General features: G+C 33.9%; 1 protein-coding gene across 2 annotated transcripts in view; it reads right to left on the bottom strand.

The window, feature by feature from the left end:
* The window catches only part of FOLH1B (folate hydrolase 1B), a 60,149-nt gene that overhangs the window by 26,582 nt on the left and 9,707 nt on the right, over positions 1 to 23,860 (bottom strand). For both annotated transcript variants that reach the window (XM_032295806.1, XM_032295807.1), the window contains exons 4-10: positions 18,618 to 18,719; positions 13,157 to 13,282; positions 12,179 to 12,365; positions 9,665 to 9,758; positions 3,113 to 3,211; positions 2,146 to 2,231; positions 694 to 813 (exon numbers count right to left, since the gene is read on the bottom strand). In XM_032295806.1, coding sequence (XP_032151697.1) covers positions 694 to 813; positions 2,146 to 2,231; positions 3,113 to 3,211; positions 9,665 to 9,758; positions 12,179 to 12,365; positions 13,157 to 13,282; positions 18,618 to 18,719 — 814 coding nt within the window. The remainder of the gene's footprint in view (positions 1 to 693; positions 814 to 2,145; positions 2,232 to 3,112; positions 3,212 to 9,664; positions 9,759 to 12,178; positions 12,366 to 13,156; positions 13,283 to 18,617; positions 18,720 to 23,860) is intronic.

A 23,860-nucleotide genomic window follows, 5' to 3' on the forward strand; every position in this document is an offset into this window, starting at 1 on the left:
CTAAAAATACATAGATTACATTTTATAGTCCCCAGACACCTTGTTGGCAGGGTCAATAAAGATAACGAACTTTCTGCTCTCAATCTGTAATTACTATTTTAAAAAGCAAACATTTGAATTAAATTTTACTTTGGCTTTATATGAAAATTCTAAAATGGCTAAGGTGGTGATGTTATGAGTATAAATCAAATTTTTGTGAGAGCACCCAGGGCTTAGGTTATGAGAATACAGATATCAGACTTTTGACAGAATCCCATTAGGCATAAGATTGGTATTTCTCTGAATAGAGCATCTATCTCGTTAGTGACTCAGTACACTTAGCCTGAGGTCTGAGGTTAGACGAGACCGAGTAACATCTGCTTACAGTTTCTGACTAGGAAGCTTTGGCTTATAATTCAACTCCAGTGTGTTTTCTCTAGTGATGAGACCCATCTTCATCTTTTAAGTTGCCAAGAACAACTGTTAACAGTAAAATTCCTTTATTTCAGATAATCATTGAATATATATCAATAATATAAATGTTATATAAATAAATGCAAAAATAAATAAACAATATAATTAACTAGCCAACATTAACAGTTGTATTGGTGTTTTGACGAACACATGTAATGGTTGAGGTAGTATTTTCATGCTCACTTTACAGAAGACTAAACTGAGGCTTAGATGGGTTGGCTTTTTTGCACTTTGTATTACCTTCCTTTTTCAGTGCTCCAAAGCTCCTCACAATTTCATGAACAACAGCTGCTCCACTCTGAGGGTCAATACCACCAAACACCCATGAGTCCCGGTGACCACCCAGAATGACATATCTGTCTAGAAAGCATTGATGCAAGATTATTTGTCATTTCAGGTCAATAAAAGAGAAAACTGCAAAAGACTCAAAGCATCTAAATACAAAGCACTCATGACTCAAAAAAAAAAAAAAAGGCTAGGTTTCTGAAGATTTGTGCAAATATGTTATTTCTGATTTTAGTATGTGCTTCGTCTATCTGAGAAAGCATAAATGTGATAAAGCAAATACATATTTCAATGTATTACTATAATTATATGTATGACATATAGGTAACTAAGAAAGTATAACGTTACCCTTATTCACATTTTTTTATGATTCTCTATTACTCCTCTCTTACCTAACTTACCACTTTCTAATATTTTCAAAGTAAGGGAACATAGTGGCCCCATAGGAAGTTGTACATTTCTTATTCTTTCTATCCAATTTTTAAGGTACAGCTCAAATGTTTTCTCCCTCTATGAACCTGTTTATTTTCTATAGAAGAGGGTATTTCTCTGCCTATCCAGCTCTCAAGGGTGATAAAGCATTTATGACACTTAAGCGTATGGCTCCCTTCACAAACTGTGAGCTCTTTGTCTTGGGTCTGTGTCTATCTAGCTCCCCATCTCCAATGCTTATAACAGAGTTGGCACAAAATAGGTACTCAGTTTTATTCAATAATAGCCACTTATATATTATTTAGTACTCATTAGAAGGATATCAATATTCTTGATCTAAAATCAATCACTAGCTGCTTGTAAGAAACAGTGATTAATATTTTTAATATGCATTTAATAGTATCTGTTTTGGTAAGAAATACAGAACCAAATAGTTCATAAGGAACTGAAGCTTCATGAGCTAAGACTATGCATAAAATGTACAAATCAGTAGATCATCTGAACTTCTATGGAAATCATATGTATATATATATTTCATCAGTGACTGTAGCTGTGGAAAAGAAAACTATGCAAAGGATTCATTAATATAAGATAATCTTAATTTTCTAAAAGTGTGATATTTTATATAGATGTTTCTAGTGATCATGAAGATATTTCCCTATGCAAAATGTACAGTAAAAATATTTCAGAAAACTCAGAAAAACCACATCTTTCCCTAACCTGCCTTCCTTGATCCTTTAAATGTGGCCAGCACAATTTATTATTCACCTTGGTCGCTTGCCCAATGAAACGTTCACTTTCCTTCACCACATGTATCACAGTACAAAATTATTTCATATTTATTTCTTTTGTTTTTAGGTGAATTCCACTGGTTTTGTTTGTTTGTGTTGGTTCACTTTGCACTCCCACAGCCTGGCAGTATTCAGCACATAACAATGACTCAATCAATATTTGCTAGGCAAATGATTCCTTTACCTGGTTCCACTGCTCCCTTGAGAGTACCTATCACATTGTAAATTCTTGTCACTTCACTGGTAGAGTGGATATGCATCTTGACTTTTCTAATGCAAAGATAAAAGACATTCTTTAAAAAAAAAATTGGTTAACAGATTAACACTATAAGGGTTAAGGGAATTTTCCCCTCTGCCTTTGAAGGCTCAAGTCTGGTAAAATAAACTGAAAATAGATTAACAGGAGAAAAGGCATACAAATTTATACACAAGGGTACACAGGAGCCAAACAAAATTTGAGACTCAAAGAAGGGCCAAATGGTTGAAGTTTAACTAGCCCCCTCTTCGTAGGGGAGGGGGAAGTGGCGGAGTACAGGTGGTTTTGAGGGGTGGTAAGCAGTTTATAAGATAGTTGAACGGGTGGGAAGAGCAGGCAATGGTTTGTGAGTAATTCTTGGAACTTGAATGGAACTACAGAATAGTCAACAGTTTGTGACAAAGCCTGTGTAGATGCAGTGATATGCCTCATTCTTCCTTCCTACTATATGAGTTCATCTTCCCTGGTGAATAAAATTTCAGGGAGGGAAAGGAAGGTCATTGTGTTCCTTCTGCAGGAGCTTTAGATACGGGAACTTCAGAGAGAAACTTCCACTGTGCTCTTGCAGGGAGAAGTAGGAGATCAGAAACTCCCTGATTCTGAGGCTGCATCTAAGGCCTTTTATCCTTTTTAGTTCAAGTGCTCAGCATTCCAAAACATCACACTTTGGGTTATCCATTTTCTAAGTTCTAACAACACCCATAATCTTAAAATCTTCCATAATTGTTTAAAGATTTCTAATTGTTCACAGGCAAAAATGACACTAGTTCTAACTTGCAGTTTTGTTTCCTGCTGGTATTAGATACATTTTATTTTTTCTGTCATCCTCTATAGTTTTTTTTTTTTTCTCTAAGTTTCCCCCTTAAAAGAGCTAAAATTAAAATAGTCTCTTAACTGTGTAGAAAAGTTTCCAGTAAAGCCAGGTCCAACATTGTAGGGCACTTTGAGACTTCCTCTCCAGCTGCTATCTGGTGGTGCCGAGCCACCCATTTTTCTGTTGGACACACAAAAAAAGCATTATTAGCCACAAAAAACCTTGAGGTAACACGTTAAAATGTCAATGGATTCACTTTCTCGAGCATCTGTTCATAATATCTTCAATGGTGCAAAGCGATTTGGATATAATATGTCGTTTAAACCTTACCACAATTCTGAGGAATTGCTACCTCCGCTTCACAGATGAGGCACAGGAGGCTTAGATATTTGATAACATGCCCAAAGTCATGCAACTAGTAAATGGTATAACTAAGATTCAAATTATTGATAATAACTTGATCCGTGTTACCTGACTCTAGTGGTGAATCTAAATGTGCTTTCCAGAGCATGTACTGAAGAAAGAGCTTGATTAACTCTCTGAAATCTTCCATTGTTATTTGTCTCACTGGTCTATGATGATTTTTAACAAAGTACTTTCATACACACCTACTAAGAAGACAGGCAGATCAAAAGAAAGGATTTCACTTCAGAAGCCCTTAAAAGTTTCACATTATTTTTTTAAATTCAGAAATAAAGATTCAGGCAGACCACCCGGTGTATGTCACAGCTCGTGATTATCTCTCAGCAGGTGACAGAGAAAGAAAACATGGTCATGTTTATGAAATGGTGGGGTTCTTGTAGTTTCTCTTCAGCATATCTGCTGTTACTCTATTAAGATGATGGATTGACTTATTCTTGATTTGGGCATGGAAAACAATATACTTTTACTAACTAGCTACAGAGAGACAAACTTAAGAGACTGAGTGTTCAAACGGAAAAATTTCTACCTTAACGGTAACTATATTTTTATGAATATCCAGCTGTAAGTCAGAAACACACTTCTTTGGGCCTACCAGGGCCATTTTGTTCCCATTAAATGAATATCCCAAACCTTAAACACAGCTCCACTTAAATAATGGCCTCGATAAATAAATGTCATTATCTGATATTATACTGAGATGTTCAGTTACAAAATTGAGAGTAGAGAATTTTAGTCTGTCCTTTATGGCTCCCCCTGTGATCACACACCCTCGTGCACTCCACGCTTTGCCATGCAGCACGCTCTGCAGTGTCCTGTTTTCTTCTGTGCCTGTACACAGCTGCTTGTTCCCTGTCTACCGATTTGAGAAAATGTGAATAGCTCAACTTAACCTAGAATCTACTGCACATGCAATAAGAAAATAATCAGTAAGATCACTTTCTCATGAAAAATTCATTAGAAGTAGTATCTTGTTTTAAAATGCTCTATCAAAGTGTAAATAATGCCTCTCTTTTTTCCCTTTTGACTAAAAAGTTCGGACATTAAACAGAATTTCAAGTAATGTACTATAGAATTTATTTCAACTATCTACAATAAAATGTCATGCATAAAACATCAAGCAACATGAAGAGGTATTTTACAATGGTAGAAAGCATAACAGATAGTCAAAACAGCAGAGTATGGAAATATACAGGAAAGTTGCAAAAGGCAAGTAACAAATATAAATATACTTAATCATACGTAAGATATTGATATGGGAGGTAGAAAGAAATTATTTAGGCAGATAATGGGGGCAACAGAGTCCTCGGCAGAACTTTCCTTCTAACAAAAAGCAGCCCACATAGTTTTTTTTCTAACAAAAAGCAGCCTGAAAAATCGAGTTGCAAACATAGATTAGGAAGCTGACAGTGTGGGGGAACGCTGGCAGCTGTGGCAATAGAAAAGGACTACTGGTGGGCCAGGTTTGTACAACAGGGAAGATCCATCTTCCCTTTTCTTGTTACCATGTGTACAGTAACAGAAAAATGAGCAACATGGCGCAACTCATGCAGAGAACGCACCTGAATAATAAAAGATTAGGGTGGGGCTACCAGAAATTCACACCCTATGCAAATGGCACACCTGGTCTAACAGTTTTTCCATGATTTAGTAAATCAGACATCGCCTGGTCTAACTGTTTTTCCATGATTTAGTAAATCAGACATCGCCTCCTCACCAGCTGATCTATAAAACCCTCTGCATTTTGTGGTGGACCAACAACACATTTTTCTAGGACCCCTCTCTGCAGCAGAGAGCGACGCTAATATACGTAAACTAATAACATCAGTTGCTTTGGGGGTGTAAATGAATAAGACAAAATCTTTACTATAAATCCCTTTGAATTGTGAACTTTGTAAATGTATTTCCTTTTCAAAATAAAAATTAATAGTCCATATTCCCATAAAACAATACAATACAAAGCCACAACTGTAGTGTCCTCACAAGAACAGGTCAACAGATGAGTAGAAGACAACATTACAATAGTTAGATATAAGAATCTAATATACCAATGAAAAAAATTATGCATGTACATGGAGACTAGAGGTTTCAGTTGAAAAACATTACTGAAGTATAACTCTCTTTAGGTCCTTTTCTTACTTTATAAATAGAAAATACCACAAATATTTAAAAGTTGAATATTAGAATTTCAAACCATAAAAATATTAGAAAGCATAAATAAATGTTGTAAAATGTCTCAACATATTTGGTAGACTGTAGATGCTTAGTAATTAATGTATAGACAGTACTGAGCTTATAATTCTGTATCTTGTAGCATATTAATTTTGCTTTGACCATTAGGAGAAGATGTGTTGTCCACTATGTTTAAAGCACTGTGTTTTATTTACTAAAAAATATAAATATGTACAAGACCCAGTCATTCCACCAAAGAGTTTATAAATCACTCAGAAGAAAATACGTATAAGACTAACCATAATATAAAACAGAACATGACAGATCAAAGGTAAAGTTCTAATAATGTGGACAAAAGAAAGCTTGATTCAATTTGTGAGATCAGGAATTATTTTCTAAAGAAAGTTTCATTTGATCTGGATTTTAAAGGATGGGTAAGAGATAGGCATGGAAAAATGAAGGCGAAGAGCATTCCAGGCACAGAGGTAGGCAAGCATAGACCAAGTGTAAGGCATGATGATTATTCTGGCTGGGATAGAAAATGACTAAGTTTCCTTGAAAAAGAAATTGAAAAATAGTGTAACTCAAGTGCACATGGAACATTTTTCATAAAAAACCATGGCTGTAAAACAAGTCTGGATAAATTTAAAAGGCTGAAATTCTACAATTATTTTATTACTTATATATTTCTTTTTTTAATCCAACCACAAAAAAAAGGAATATAGCAATAAATAACAAAAATAAATTTAAGAAATTCACAAATATATGGAAATTAAACAACTAACTCTTAAATAACCAATGGGTCAAAGAAGAACCCACAAGTACAATTTAAAAATGCTTGCGATGAATGAAAACAGAGACACAACATGCCAATACTTATGAGATGCAGCTAAAGCAGTGCTTAAAGGAAAATACATAGCTGTAAACACATCTATTAAAAAAGTAGAAAGATCTCAAATCAATAAGCTAAGCTTCCACATGTTCTCACTCATAGGAGGGTGATGAAAAATGAGAACACATGGACACAGGGAGGGGAGCATCATACACTGGGGTCTACAGGAGGGAACTAGGGGAGGGACAGTGGGGGGTGGGGAGTTGGGGAGGGATAACATGGGGAGAAATGGCAGATATAGGTGATGGGGAGGAAGGCAGCAAACCACATTGCCATGTATGTACCTATGCAACAATTTTGCATGTTCTTCGTATGTACCCCAAAACCTAAAAATCAATAAAATATATATTTAAAAAAAAAAGAAAGAAACTCCACAAAGAAAACAAAACTAAACTCTTAAAGAATAAGAAAGGAAATTACAAAGATTAAAGGAGAAATAATAAACTAGAGAATAGAGAAAATCAATGAAACCAAGGGTAGTTTTTAAAAAATCCGCAAAATTAGCAAACCATTAGTCAGACTCACCAAGTTAAAAAGGGAAGATTGTAATTTCCAAAATCAAGAATACAAGAGAGGACATTACTACTGACTTTACATAATTCCTACTTTTACCACAGTGCTTGAAATATAGAAGTCATTCTATAAATGTTCCTTGAGTGAATGGTCTGTGAGAAGCTGCTAAATGTCTCCTGAACAGAGGCATAAGAATGAGACAACACCATAATCAATAAAAGTGCCTGCTAAATGCGTGTGTTGAGAGTAAGTAGGGTATACCAAACTGTCTTTTGCATCAGACCTGAGTTTTGGCCTCGACTCTCTCACTATCTGAACGTTGGTTATAATGAGTATCACAATACTAACCCATATAGTTGTTTTATAGGTTAATTGAGAAGATATATGTAAAGCATTCAGCACAATAGTAAACGCTAAAGCGTAATTAGCACTCCATACAGGATACATGCTATTATTATTACTGTTACTGTTGGCACTATAATTATCGACGTAGAAGTTACTCTAGAAGGCAACTTAAAATCACATAATCACACTCTGTCCAGTATAGATGTAAGGAAAAACAGGAAAAAACATACATGGTATTCCCTCTCTCTCTAACACAAGTCAACATGCAGTTTTTACTGTCATTCACATTTCATGAACTATTTATTTAAGTTCTTAGCATTCTTGGGCCATTATATGACTTCATAACTCTCCTCATCTTCTCACATTTATTAATGAATTTTTATTTCATGATATATCACATTTGTAAAATATCTTTTCTAATGAATGTACAGCATTAAGCTGCTAACTGCATGAGAGAATCTGAGAATAGACTATCAGGGACAACCGGCACACTCCCAAGATAAATGTATAAAGAGAGTAAATTTTCACAGTGAAATTAATAAACAAACCATATGTTCTTTTAAACAATTTTTTAAAACTAAATTCCAATTATGAGGACTGTTTCATTGTGGCTTAGAAAGTATGGGTAAACAGGAAGTGTTCTATGGTGTTTTGAATGTGAAATGCACTTTTCCATGAAAATTATGTTATTAACAGTGATTGCATTTGTCAAATGGCTTGCAGAGGCTGACACAGTAACATTAGATGAACTGCATTTGTAGTTTTTCCATCAGATAATTCCATTACACCATTAGAGCACAGCTGATACTTACCTAGCAAACCAGACCAAATTGTAGATGTTTAAATAAGTCTCACATCTAATTCCATGATATTATGCACTTTTTTCTAATTACAAAGATAATACAGGTTCATGTTTTAAGTTTTATATAATTGAAATAATACTACATATATTGTTTTGAAATTTGCTTTTCTTCACTTAATAGTATATCATAATCATTTTTGTACATTAATTATTCTGGTACAATACATAATATCTTTTAATCACTTTATTTACTATCATAGTCATTAATGTATTATTTGACTGCATATCAATAGTTGAAGATTTGTGTTGTCTACAGGTTTCCACTATTAAAAGTAATGCTATAATCACTTTTATCTTTTAAATATTATGAATACTTTGCCTTTATTTATAAATATTTTAAGGCAAATACATAGTCTATGGTGCTATAAAAAGTTGTGCATGGTCATGAATCTTAACCAATGTAGTACAGCTTATAGCCCCAAAGAAAAAAGAACAGGTTACTTTCTTAATCTACTCTTAAATTGAACAGATGTGTCCAACTCTCCAGATGTCAGCCTCCTCACCTATAAAAATAAGTGCTTCACCCTTGGTCAAAAAATGCTTCCTCATAGATACTGGAATAGATGATTAAGAAAGGCTTGAACTCAAAGAAGAAAAGGGACTAACTGGCCAAACACTTCGGTCTCTATCAATTTCACTTTTAGAAAAGCCAGTGTTCTCACCCCTCTAAAGAAGAACGGAAGAAGGACATGGCGATGGGAGAAAGCAGCACAGGTAAGAGGAAAGAGTTCCAATGCCAGGTTAGGCAGAACAAATCTGGGAAAGTTTTGAGAATGAAAGCAGAAGAGGAAGAGGAATAGAGATAGAAACAAAAGGGAAGTTGCTCTCATAGTAAGAGGTATACATGAGTCAGAGATTTACTAGAGGAAAGCCTGTGTGTAAAGAAAGGAGAGAGCTAGGAAAGGCTGAGAAAGCTCTTAGACTGCAATGTAGGTCTAACATTGAATAAAGGAGAAAGGGAGGAAAAAAAGAAAGAGGAGTGTTGGGTGCAGCATCTGTTTGAGCCAGGCTGTCAGGGAGTCCCTGGGCCAAAGTTTTGCATCAGAGGAGTCCGATGCCTTCCAGGAACAGGCCTGTAGTAGTATCCTTGCCACACTCAGTCTTTGCCCAAGAACACCTACAGGAAGCATGGTCTTGACGCAAATAGAGTAGAGTTTCAAAGCACAGTGTCTGGAGCAATTGATCGATTATGCTCCCTGCAGTTAAATATCTGAAAGGCTCATTTTCATGGCTGTCATACACTAGATATTCATGTATATATTAAATTCCAGAACAGAATCACTGTTCTATTTTAGGAGTGATAAAATTACAAGCAGTACCCATCTTGGAAAACATAAGTATTTAAAAAATGGAGATAAAGCCTAACATTAGAAAACTATCAATAATGAAAATTACCCAAACAGCTATCCATTGTTTCTTACAAACTTACTCTAGGAGCTTCTGTGCATCATAGTATCCAATTGGATGAACAGGAATACTTGGAAGACCAACAGCCTCTGTAATTCCATGCCTGTAAGCATACTCTGAAAGAAAAAAAAAAATGGCCATATTTCCAGTAAAAACTCAGTTCCAATCAAACGGTTCTCTACAAATCGCATCAAATACATTCTCATTTCACATTTACTGTGAATTGTTAAAACAGATTATCAATTTCAAATGTTAGCAAGAATGTGGAGCAACTGAACTCCCACATTCCTTGTGAGAGTCTAAAATTACACAATCACTTAGGGTAACTCTTTGGAAAAGCAATGCCAAGCAGAAATGTAAACCATGGCACAATTCCACTCCTGAGTATTTACTCTAGAAAGATGAGCACATGCCCATAAGAAGACCTGTACAAAATTGTTCATAATGGCCTATTTATATTAGCCAAATGTTAGACAAAGTCCACGTTTCAAAGAACAGGAGAATGAATAAACAATCCGTAGTATAATCCCACAATGCAGTGCTATCTAATCATTGAAAGAAAAAAACTACTAATACATGCAATAAAATGGAAAATCTCAAATCACTACACTGAAATAAGCAAAGCAATTTCCATTTACTTGAAGTGCAAAACCAGGCAAACTAATACATGATGCCAGATATTAGAAAGTGATTGCTTCTAGGGGATACAAAGAAAATTAACCAGAAAGGGGCACAAGAGACCTTTCTGGAGTGATGGAAATGCCGTTATATCCTATTTTAAGTGACATAAGGACAGGCAATTTTCAAAATTTATTGAACTGAGCTCTTGAGATCTATGTATTTTATTGCATGTAAACTCTACTTCAAAATAAGCACATACATTCTATCATCTCTTCAGATTTAAGAAAAATTAGAGCTGTTTTTCCATTTTTTTTCTCTACATTTTAAAACAATCTAATAAGAAACTTAGGTAATTGCAAATCCTTATTTTGTTATGGGCAAAAATGACATAAAAATATGTTGTGTGGGATTTGATTTCAAATTCTCTAGAATAATTGCAAAAATTTGAAGTGACGAACAGATAAAACAAGAATGACACCATGTTCATGACTATCTTTACTTTCATATATGTTAGAATTATACCATAATAAAAAGTAAAATTAAAAGGAAGAGAAACATGAATAGGGCACAATAAATAATTTAATAAATATTAGCCCCTAAAAATAACATCATTTTTTCCCTAAAATATCATAATTCAAATTTGAAAAAAATCAACAGAAACATTCCAATTAATCTCATTTTATTTTCATTATTTTGATTTTGTATAACTAATAAAGCTTAGGCTAAGCCACATTTTCTAAAACTTGGAAATAAAAGGGTGGAGTAAATAAATTTCAGGTAGATTTATGTAATTTTACTATAGGGCAATAGGTATCATATTTTTAAAGAAGAAAGAAATCTATGACAATGTATTACGTCCTAAGAAGATTTACAAAGCCAAAAAAATACATAATCTTTACAGGAGTCTACAATTTAAGAGTAAAACCAGATGAAGATGTAAATACCAAAGATAACTTCGCAAAGTATTTTACACAAGTTTTAAAGGTTTAGTTTTAAACCACACAAACTAAATGAGCACAGATTTTTGTAAACATCATCAAATAGTTGAGTACATTAAAAATAAATTAGCGTCCTTCGTTAATGTTTTATAGGGGAGCCCTTCAGCATAAGACCAGTATGTGGACTCTGGGAGCCAGACTGCCTGAAATTGAATCCAACTGCTCATTTAGAGGAGTAGTGATGTTGGGCAGACTTCCAGTCTCACTTTCCTTTCCTGTCAAATAAGAGATAACACCACCTAGACTTAGGGTTGTTCATGCAAGTAAAATGCTGGCATTTAGGAAACACTCTTTGAAAGTTATCTCTGTTATCTTTCTATAGCAATGAAGCAATATACATTTCGTGGGCTCTGTATCCTTTCAACAAGTTTATAGAACTTCTACTCTCCTGTCCCTTACTGACAATTGTGAAAACCAAAACCACTGTGAAATCTGTAATTCTGGGGGAATTTATTTAGCAGCAAAGCCTGATCTAACCTGAACTCATTTGAAAGCAAAATTGGACTTTAGCAGACATGAATCTGTTAATATTCCTTATTCCCCACATCCCATTTACCACTTAGTATAAATATTCATACACTCTGCAGCAAAAATATTTATATGCTTTTTCTCCATATTCTGTCCCAGTCCCCTATGTCAGTGTTATGCAAATTATGGTATATGTGTAATACCATATTACACATATTATGGTATATGTGTAATACCTGAAAAAGTCTGAATTTGAAAACCCATCAGGCCCAAGTGTCCAAATAAGGGGTAAGGGGCTTGAACCAATCATTTTAGAGTTCAAAATTCTTTTATTCTTAAATGCAAAGAGAATAAAAAAAGACATGCTTAGTCCATTGTGCCAAAGGAATTTTAATAAAGTCTCTTTGAAATGTTAAGTTTCCTGTGATAACTGAGGCTTGACCACTCACCATTTGCTGGGTAACCTGGTGTGAGAGGGTCTCCTGCACCATTTAGATTTAGGATATTTCCACGCTGGACACCACCTCCAGGGAGATTCCAGCCATCTGGATAGGACTTCACCCCAGGAGCAAAGTAGTCAGCAGGGTCTGAGTAGAGAATGACTCCTTTGGCTCCTGCCAGCTGGGCATTTTTAACCTACAAAACACAGTGTCTTTCTTTTCTTATTTTAAATTGCTTGTTCCAGATTCAGTAATATCAATTTTCAAATTACACTTAAATAAATGAGTAGTAGAACTTTTTAACCTTTTGTCATTAGGCCTACTATGAAGAACATCTCACAGAGAATTGCCCGTTTCTTTTTGCTACTATAAGCTCCAAAAATCCTCAGAGTGGCAGATTTGGACATTTTCATGTTAGTGGGAGCTAGTATTTGCTATATGTCCTTCCACTGGTTTAGAAGTACAATAAGCAGGTAGATCCCACAGGCCACATTTCTATTTGTTCTATAATCGAAAGGGAATTTTTTTAAAATTAATTTTCCACTAAAGAGAAAAATATATTTATTAACAAATCAAATGACAGTAATTTTAAAATTTGCTATGTATAAATTGTTTTCCCTCAGTATTTATAACAATTCACACTATAATTTAATTTAGTAAATTTTTTTAAGATAATATTTAAAACAAAGATACTAAAAATTAACAATAAACCCAGTACATCCTTCTTTGTAGGCCACAGGCATAACCTGTAAGCACAGAAAAATTTGTTCTGTTCACCCTAACCATCTACACTGGCCAAATTCCAATGATCAAATATAACCCCGGGATATAAACTAGTAAATTGTGTCCTTTCTGTAAGGACGTCATGTCACAGAATACAAGAAGATAATGGTATTCGTAAAGTTTTAAGAAAATAATTATACACATGTAAAACACACTGTAACTTTTTATATTGGGGAAGAGGAAAAAAAAAGAGATGGTTTTTACCTTATTTCCTCTGAAAATTTTCCCATATCTGGCAATTACAATTTTCCCAGAGCAATTGATCTTCATTTCCCGCTCCAATTTAAAGAAGTCTTCAGTTCGTGCATAGTTAACATACACTAGATCACCCTGTAGAGATCAGGAATAGCTTAATAGAAGTCAGATGTAAACAAGGTTTTTCTGCATGGGGACTGTTTGACATTTTTGAAAGAGGGAAGAGGTAAGAGCACACAAGAGGGTCAGAAAAGTGTATGCTCCAAAGGAGAACTTCTAGGGAAAATGAACTGAAATTGAGAATGCAAGTAGATAGGGTAGAAGCATGTGAATTAAATAATGTTTGTTTGTGTTTAACCCATTATTTAGTGGCTATCAAGCTATAGAAGCACTCCTCCACAGAAAATCATATATGTATACACATTGCTGCATGCAACTTGAAGGGGTCCAGGTACCCAAGGCTAAGAAGCCCTTAATGAGACCTTTTCTCTCTTCAGAGTGTGTTCACAGGGAGTAGCTTAATGGGTCTTAGCAACTACAAGTAAAGAAAAATGGACAGGTAACATCACTGCTTTACAAATCTGATTTCAATCAGTATAATTATCTGCAAATCTTATAACATATTTAAGTCTCAATACTCTCATTTGCAAAATTACCTGATAGATTAAATCAGTGATCTTCCAACTTTTATTGCACACCTATTCCCTAAATTAATTTTGCAAAACAATGTATCCCTTCATCTAAAATTTTAATTTTTTTAATACTTTAAGTAGTCGCAAAGTATGCAATATCTAGTTTATTGTAAATATTAACAATTTACAGGACATTGTATATAACTTTTATATTGATTCAAAAGAATTTAAATGCTGTATTTACTATTCAACATCAATTTTTAAAAATACATAAACATGCTCTTTAGGGTCAAAATTTTGTCATCTTTTAAAAATTGAAATTGCATATTGTCCACTTCCCCCACAGAATTTTATTCTAAAGTAAAATATATTTGTGCTGGGCAGTAGGATGAGCTGTCCAGATTTGTGGTCAATGAAGGACCTTTTGCTCCAGCTGCAGGGAAGTCTCTCTGCAGACAATCTTCAGCTGTCAGCCCCTTCAGGGATGGCCTCAGCTGTAGACAGACCGTTTGCTGAAGGTCATGTCCCTTCCTAGAATGCCACACATTCAGTGGCTGATTGATGTGAGGGTATAGAGACTTGGACATCTCAGTCTAACCTAGGACAATTATAAAAAACGATTCCAGCTCTCCTCATAGGTTTAGTCAAGGCTATCCTTGAGCTGGTATTGCAGGGTGACTCCTCCCTCTGCCTAATCCAGCTCTCCTTCTTACAGATGTTGATCCCAAAAGAACACTCCGTAATTAGCAACTAACATTCTAAATTTCATTTCAGAATCTATTACCATAAATATAGGTATGCTTGAAAGTCTTTTATTAATCACTGTTAAACTTACTTGAATAGAAGGAAATATAGAAGTCAAATTTTGTCCTTGAATAGAAGGAAGTTTAGAAGTCAAATTTTAAAAAATATTTATTTTTGTGACAGATTGTGTTAAGAAACAGCTTCAAGAGTAAGTTATAATTATAGGCCAGACATGATGGTTCACGCCTGTAATCCCAGCACTTTGGGAGGCCGAGGCAGATCACTTAAGGTTGGGAATTTGAGACCAGCCTGGCCAACGTGGTGAAACCCCATCTCTACTAAAAACACACAAATCAGCTGTGCATGGTGACACATGCCTGTAATCCCAGCTACTCAGGGGCTCAGGCATGAGAATTGCTTGAACACAGGAGGTGGAAGTTGCAGTGAGCAGACATCATACCACTGCACTCCAGCCTGGGTGACAGAGTGAGATTCTGTCTCAAAAAAAAAAAAAAAGTAAATTATAATTATAATTATTAGTAGTATCAAATTAAGTCTAAAAACATCACTGCAATTCTTACAAATAATGCACAACCATAAAATGTGGTTAGAAATATATCTCTTAATGCAATGAATGGGACAGTGAAACATTATCTTACACACATTTGTTCCGTGGGTGAGCAAATTATTGCTAGAATGAGACAGGGATCAGCAACAATAGTTCCATTTGCATTTCTTGTTTTTACAGGTAAGTTCTCAGAAAACTTGGATAGGAATGAAAGATTTGTTATGGAATTGTCATTAACATATTTAAACTTCTTTCAAGTTACAATCTGAAAATCACAAATTGATACATCATACCAGTGTTTTTAATGATGTTAGCTGGAAACTCAATTCAGTTTACCTTTAATTTTGCTCGATTGTAAACCATTTGAATTGCTGAGAATTTGTTACCCAGCTATCAGAATCATTCACTATCTTAACATTGAAAACAATATTTCTAATTATCTTTTTGGATCCCCAGAGCCTTTTACAACACAGAGATATACAACAAATCTCTGCCCTTGAAGGAACATACACTGCAGGTTCTCCTTCACCCACAATGGGATTAAGTCTTATTAAGCTCATCTAAGTTGAAAATAATCATACATCTGAAGTGTGTGTTTAAATTAGGATATTTTCAATTTATAATGAGTTTATCCCTCGTGACAAGTTGAGAAGTGTATTGAATGAGTATGGCTACTTCACCATCATAAAGTCAAAAAAATTGTAAGTCAACCTTCTTAAGTTGGAGATTTCTTGTAACGTGGATGGGACAATAGGATAATGAACATTAAATTTAATAACTAAGCAAATCATACAGTATATTAAAAGGTGATAAGTGCTCTAGAAAATATTTAAAAAGCATTTAAATAGAGTATACAAATGGTGGACTAGAGCTTAAGTGGGTGTAATATTAAATAAAATGAGGAAAGTCTAATTGAGAAACTGACATTTGAATCTTTACCTCTGTAAAGGGATTATATTCAGCTCTTGTATTTCTTCCTAAGACCAACGTAATTTTAATGCACTATTAATTATAACATTATATGTCTAATTTATCACTGTTAGCCTTCTCTGAAGCTCTTTCTTATTGTTTTAATTGTGGCTACAAAGTCATTAACCAATTTGATTTCAGCAAAATAATTTTTTTAGCGTAAGTATCCTACTTGAAAGCATGATAGGTATGCCCTCTCAGGACTTCTCAAAGGCAAATTGTTACTGTTGGTTAGAAAAAAGCTTTGTTTTCAGACAAAGACCTTCTTGTATAATTTACATTGTGCCATTCATTGTTCTATGACTGTGAATAAATAGAATCTTGCACTCTTAGCCTGGAATTTTATTTGTTTCCTTTAACCTTCTTTCTTCCTAACTCTTATTTATAGGGATAGAATTGGTGGCAAAAACAGTGATTTCTCCAGAATTTGGAAAATAATTATGAGTATTCTTAACTTAGGGCAATATAGTTATTTACATAAGTGCAATAAGATTCTGCTTTCTTTTGTAACAGGACAGTTGAAGAAACTGGTTATTTTGCGAAAGCTTTGACTGGAATAATGTGCTGTCCTTCCAACTTGACTTATAAGGCCAATAAAAGCCTCTTGGGAAAACTGGCCTCATACTTTGTCTACACAGTCTCCATACAGGGTTCATGGGCTGTGGTAGGTAAAGAATGTCACTTTCTGACAAGCCCAGGAGCCCCAGGGTACCTTGGGACCTCAAGAGAAGAGGAATTTGCTCAATTCATGGTTATTTGAGGGTATAAACCCATGGCTGGGCTTGGCTTTAAAGTTTTTTCTGTGATTTATTTTATGGAACAGAGTTCCATCAAAGCCAACTTAAAAAGCCTATTAGAAAATAATTATTTTTGGCTGGGCGTGGTGGCTCATGCCTGTAATCCCAGCACTTTGGGAAGCTGAGGCTGGCAGATCACTAGGTCAGGAGACCGAGACCATCCTGGCTAACATGGTGAAACCCTGCCTCTAAAAAAAAAAAAAAAGAAAGAAAGAAAAGGGAAAAAAAAGCAAAAAAAGAAAATAATTATTTTTCCTGAACTTTATACAAATAATCAGGCCAAGTATAATAAAGCCAATAGGTGTTATCATTATTTGCCTTTAGTTAAAATCGGAGACTAGAGAGAGAAAAACAAAATGTTTCAAGAACTATGGTACACCTGTTATTAGATTCAAGGCTCACCTGTTGTATTTAAGTTTTTTTCTGCAATTTAGACTAACACTGCTTATTCCTCTGAACCAACCAGTGATCTCTTGCTGCTCAGAAGAAACAAGAGAAACAGGTAATGTAAAAAATCTAGATCAATATTCTAACTTTATAATGTTTATTTATTTTCTATTGTTCTTATTTTATTTATTTTTTTAAGTGAATGCAAGTTTATTAAGAAAGTAAAGGAATAAAAGAATGGTTACTTCATAGGTAGGGCAGCCCCCAGGGCTGCTGGTTGCCCAGTTTTATGGTTATTTTTTGATTATATGCTAAACAGGGGGTAGATAATTCATGAGTTTTCCAGGAACAGCATAGGCAATTACCAGAACTCAGGGCTTTTCCCCCTTTTTGACCACATAAAGTAACCTCCTGACATTGCCATGGCATTTGTAAACTGTTGTGGCATTGGTGAGAGTATCTGCTAATACATTACGATTAGTGTATAATGAGCAGTGAGGATGACCAGAGGTCACTCTTGTTACCATCTTGGTTTTGGTTGGATTTGGCTGGCTTCTTTACTGCAAACTGTTTTATCAGCAAGGTCTTTATGACCTGTGTCTTGTGCTGATCTCCTATATCACCCTGTGAGTAACAATGCCTAACTTCTACTGGGAATTCAGTTTATTGAGTAAACCACATAACATTTTTAAGAACAAACAACCATGATCTTCATTTGAAAATGACAATACCCTTATTCAAAAGCTTTGAAAATTAATCAGTGTTATATAGCAGTAGTAAAATACATAGAATATTCATACAATGGAAATTACTCAACAATTAAAATAAAATGGTACAAGCTACTGATAAATACTAAATGTGAGAATCTCACAGATTCTATGTTTAGTAAAATACGCTAGACACACAACATTATATGCCATACAATTTCTTTTATATGAATTTCTAGACTAGGCAAAACTAATTCAAAGAAAGATTTCCTCTGGGGTGTGTAGAGTTGATTAAGAAGGGGCATAAGGGGGGTAGGTGGGAAAAAAAAAGAAGGGGCATAAGGGAACTTTCTGAAGTGAAGGTAATATTCTGTACATTGATGGGGTTTGGATTACACAGATGTAGGCATTTGTCAAAAAAATCAATAAATGTTCATTTGGGACTTGTACCTCTCATTGTAGAAAATTCTATCTTTGAAAATACCATGAATAAAATATAATTAATATTTCTTCTTCTTACTAAGACATTCTTATTACTTAAATGAGGAAAAAAGATGAACTGGATTACATCAAAATCCCTTTATGACCCTTTAATTATTGGCTGAACGTATGAAAAGAAGGGAGGCTTCTTTCTGTCATTTTTATTTTGTTGCGCTATGTTTTTACCTCTGGCATTCCTTGAGGAGAGAAAGCACTGAAAGGTGGCACAATATCTGAAACATTTTCATATCCTGGAGGAGGTGGTTCAAATAATGATGTATTGAAAATCTACAGAAACAAAATATCATAATCAAAAATAAATCAGTTAAAGTTTGATTACTATAATCAAACAAAAAAACGCATATTATCTTTTATATCAATAGAGAGTGAATCAATCTTTCAGGATTTTGATGATAATATCATATACCCAGCACTGTGCTAGAAGCTGTAAGGAATTCATGAGCTGAGTACATCACAGGCTCTGTTCTCAGAATGGTAAGGTCTATTCAAACAAACAAAACTAAAACCCTCCACCAATAACTAACAATCGACCAAACAAAAAACAATTATAAAATAAGTACAATAAAAAGAAAAACTCAGAAGAGGTAAAAAGATAATCTTCCAAAGGAATACTGAATACTGTAAACTGTATACTGACATAAGAATCAGAAATTGATTTTTTGTAAGTGGCATACATACTAAGCTAGTGTAAATAAAAGCCTAAATATGTGGTTGCTTCACAGGAGGTCACAAGTAAATAAAACTTACCAATTACTTAAGAGAACTTGTAAGCACTAGCTTTTGATTTCAGAGAAAAATTTTAATCCCCAAATAAAATGCAACTTTGTATAGTAATCAAAATCATTACAATAGTGCTTAATCATCTAGGAACAAATATTAAATTTACTTCAGAAAAAAGTACACGTTTGGGGAATCCACGATTGGCCATATCCAGATTCTCCAGAAAACATATGTACTGAAAAGAATGAAAAACAGTGAACCAAATATATATATCTTTTTAAGTTTATAACAGAATTGGAAAAAATAGTAAGAAATGTTCAGAAGCAAAAAAAAATAAAATGAAAGCAAGAATCCTGAGAGTTAGCACAAAAGTTGGCTTTGCCTTAGTGGGATCTATCAAATCCTATGACCCATGAAAAGGATGCAGGAGTTAAGAGTCTAGAGGTGGTTCAAATAACGGAATCTAACAGAAGACTCTGCATAAAACTGGTCTAAGAACAACAATATCCTTTAGGGCTAAGGATACATTCAAAATAAACTTGCTCCGTGAAAAGTAATGGCTTAGGGTAAAGCAGGAAAAAAGAGTTCCAGATAATTCATAACACTACAAATTTCCATTCACTGTTTTTATAGTATGCTTCAAGCTAAAATATTTATTTTGAAGCAGTGCCAGGTTTGTAGTGCTCCCTGGGGCCTAAGAGAAATGATCAGGAGGAAACAGCCTTCAACTTAGCCTTAAAGAATTCCCATGAAGTCTAAGGGAGAAGAACTGAGAGCCACAAAAATCACCAAACGCCTCCTAAGTATTATGGAAAAGAGCCAATGAAAAGAACAGAGTAAAATTACACCTGTTATTTTATACACCATATATTTATGGTACATATCATATACATGATATTGAACTGAAATTTAAATTAAAATTAAGGCCAGGCTGGGCATGGTGGCTCACGCCTGTAATACCAGCATTTATATCTAATTAGTAAAGAAAACAGACAAATGACAGCACATTAAGGAAAATGGAGATTTTAGCCGAATAATAAACAAACTCAAACTAATGTACAAATATAAAATATTAAACCAAACAACCCTCAAATACATGGTTTTCCCATAGAAACACAGAACATTTATAGAAATTGAGCACATATTGGGCTCCAAAGGAAGCCTCAGCAATTGTCAAAGGATTAGTGTCCTACAAACCACATTATTTGATCTTAATATATTCAATCTGGAGATGAGATCAAACAGATAACAAGAAAAAGCTTTATATTCAAAAATTTTTAAAAATAGTTCTAAATAGTTCGAGGATCAAATAAGAAAATGTGAAAATTTGAAAATACTTAAATATTAATAATAACTAAACTACTCCTAATCCAAATTTGTAAGATTTAGTTGAAGTTGAAGGGAAACTAAAGGGAAAGTAACAGTTCTAAATACTCATATTAGAAATGAAGAAAGGCTGAACATCAGAAAGTTAAGCATTCTACCCAGGATTTTGCAAAGAACAGCAAAGTAAACACAAAGAAAATAAAAGAGGCAATTATAAAATGAGAACAGAATTAATAAAATGTAAAGCAAAGATAGATGAGAAAAGACTGCCAAACCCACAGTTTATTCTCTGGATACACTAGTAAATTCGATATATCCCTCTCAAGAACAGTAATAAAAACATAGCAAAGGCACAAATAAATCATATCAATTATTTAAAACAGACACATCTACAGATGCAGCACAGATTCAAAAACATAAGAAAATACTAGGAACAACTATACCATAAATTCGAAAACTTACATGAAATGGAAAATGCATTTTATGAAAACTGACATAAGAATACATTTTTAAAAAATCTAGTCATATAGTCATATAACAATAAGGTCATATATCAAATAATAAAAATTATTATATGACATAAAATAATCATATGACAATAAAGTCATTTAACAAATAATAAAAATTGTTATATGACACAAAATAGTCATATAACAACCAATAAAGAAATTAAACCAGTAGTTTAAAGTTTTCCACAAAACTGAATCAAGGTCAACTGGTTTTCTTTGAATTTGAAGGATTAAATGAAAAGATAATTACAACAAAACCTATTTCAGAAAATATTAAAAATCCAACCCATTTTAGAAGACAAGTATAATATTGAAATTATAACCCAACAAATAGATTATAAAAACAGAGACTAAACATGCTATGGGTATAAACAGAATATATATCAATATGTGAATTTAAAACCCTAATACTAATATTGCAAGTTCAAAAAATGTAAGATTATGCTAACATTAGAATATCACTGAATGTCATCTTCAGATCAAGAAAGAAAAATCGCATGCTCATTTCAAAATAAAAATGTGTTTAATGTAAATCCATGTAGCAAAAAAATTTAGTATACGTGGAAATAGTGTGCATGAAAATAACCAGAAAAAGAAAATAGTAAATGTCATAATTAACAGTGAAAAAGAATTAAAGGTATTTCCTTCAAGATCAGAAGAAAGTTAAGGATACCTACCGTCAAAACTTCTTTTCAACATTATACTGTATAGGTCTTCGCCAGTGCAGTAATAAAAGGGGAGGAATTTGGGGATGAGGAATGGATCTGGGCAGATTTTATATTGTACTAATTAGAGCAGTAGTTATTTTCCCTTTTAGAGGCTGAGAGGAGCTAAAATGAAACCATATGAACTACTACTCCCCAAATCCCCACATCTTCCAAATTTCCCATATTTTTTCTGTGATTGACATAAGATATGAAATCATCCGAACCACTAGGCAAGATTAGAAGGGAAATTATGCTAAGGTGCAGTAAAAATCAATCAAGGAACAAAGTCATTCTACAAGCATGTTTTCCAGGCAAAGGAATATTCAAACTTGTCTCACTTGATTTGCCTTTATGGTAACCAGTTTTGCAGCACCACTATGCCACACTGAATCTTACAGCAAGTTTGTGAGCTATTCTCACAACTAAGAAAAGTCTTTTAATGTCAAGGGGATGACTTTTTGGATGACTTTAGCAAAGACAGATTATGTTTCAGTCTTAGAGCATTTCCTACTTTCCAAAATGCACTAGTCTCAAATTATATATTCTGAGTATAACTAAAACAACATTAGTTTACAATTTCTGTTTACTTTTTGTGACATAAAAAATGTCAATATATAGTTCAATCTATGTGGTATGTTATTTCTGCATAAACAAAGGTGAAAAAATGTCTCTGTATACATTAAAAATATTTAATAGGATCCTCAAAATACTAATCATATTTGTTGCCTATGGGATGGAAAACTTATCTTTTTTGTGCAGAGGTATAAAAAGAATCATAGTTTATTACATAGCTCAGCTGTGAACTGTTATTCATAACAATTAAATTGAACTGAGAGATGGGAGATAGTAAGACAACATGGTGGTTGGGGTCAAGAAATGAACAGGGAGCTGACTTGTCACAATGTCAATAGATAATGTCTACATCTGAAATAAAAGTAATATAAGCATATAATTTATAGTAATAGATGTAAATATCAAAAGAATGAACTTATAGTTGAATAACGATTGCCTCTGGAAAGAAGAAAATAGAGAAAAAGTAAGCCACTCAGGAGAATTACGGGATTATGTACATATATAACTTGGGTAAAAATAAAAATGAAGTGATAAAATTTTTAAACATTAAGAAACTAGGTATCTAACACTATTGGGGGGGGGGGGAGGAAATCTCCCAAATCAAATTCCTAGAGGATTCATTTTGTATTATGTAACAGCCTTTGGTAACATTATGAATACTTGTAATACAAAAGTAAATAATGAAATAAAATAAGCAAGGATACAGTCAAAACTGGGAAGTGAAGAGGAAGGGAAAAAGAAGAAAAAACAACATAGCATGACCCACTTAAAAAAATAAACTAAAATATATTATATGTCTGTTTGTTCCACATTGTACATAGACAATTCCCAAATTTGATAGACCAAGTAGAGGTTTAGGCATATGTATACTTTTAACATTGTCAATATTTTATTTCTTTAAATAATTTTTCTGAACATATTTTATAGACCCCTTGGTATTTAGTTGTATAGATATGCCACCATTATTTAACAAACATTCTTAGACTATATAATGTGCAACTGTATTTTCTTTTAAGTATAAAATATGTTAGTTTTTTTGTTGTTGTTGTTTGTTTTTTTGATGAGTTTTGGTCTTGTTGCTGTCCAGCTGGAGTGCAATGGCGTGATTTCGGCTCACCTCAACCTCCACCTTCCAGATTCAAATGATTCTCCTGCCTCAGCCTCCCAAGTAGCTGGGATTACCAGAGCCTGCCACTATGCCCAGCTAATCTTGTATTTTTAGTAGAGATGAGGTTTCTTCATGTTGGTCAGGCTGGTTTCGAACTCCTGATCTCAGGAGCCGCTTCAGCTTCCCAAAGTGCTGGAATTACAGGTATGAGCCACAATTCCCAGCTGCTTTTTTTCAAGGTGGAGTCTTGCTATGTTGTTCAAGCTGGTCTGCAACTCCTGGCTCAAGTAATCATCCTATTTCAGCCTCCCAAGTGGCTGAGATTAGAGGAACATGCCACCATGCCTGGCTTAATAATATTTTTTAAAGTTATATTGTTAAGTACTATGATTTAGAGCAGTAGTTAATATGAAAAGCTCCAAATCACATTAGGAAATTTAGTATGGAATTATATCACTTACTGTA

Source organism: Sapajus apella, unplaced genomic scaffold, assembly GCF_009761245.1.
Source record: "Sapajus apella isolate SASKATOON/1434 unplaced genomic scaffold, GSC_monkey_1.0 scaffold34, whole genome shotgun sequence".
NCBI classification, from domain to species: domain Eukaryota; kingdom Metazoa; phylum Chordata; class Mammalia; order Primates; family Cebidae; genus Sapajus; species Sapajus apella.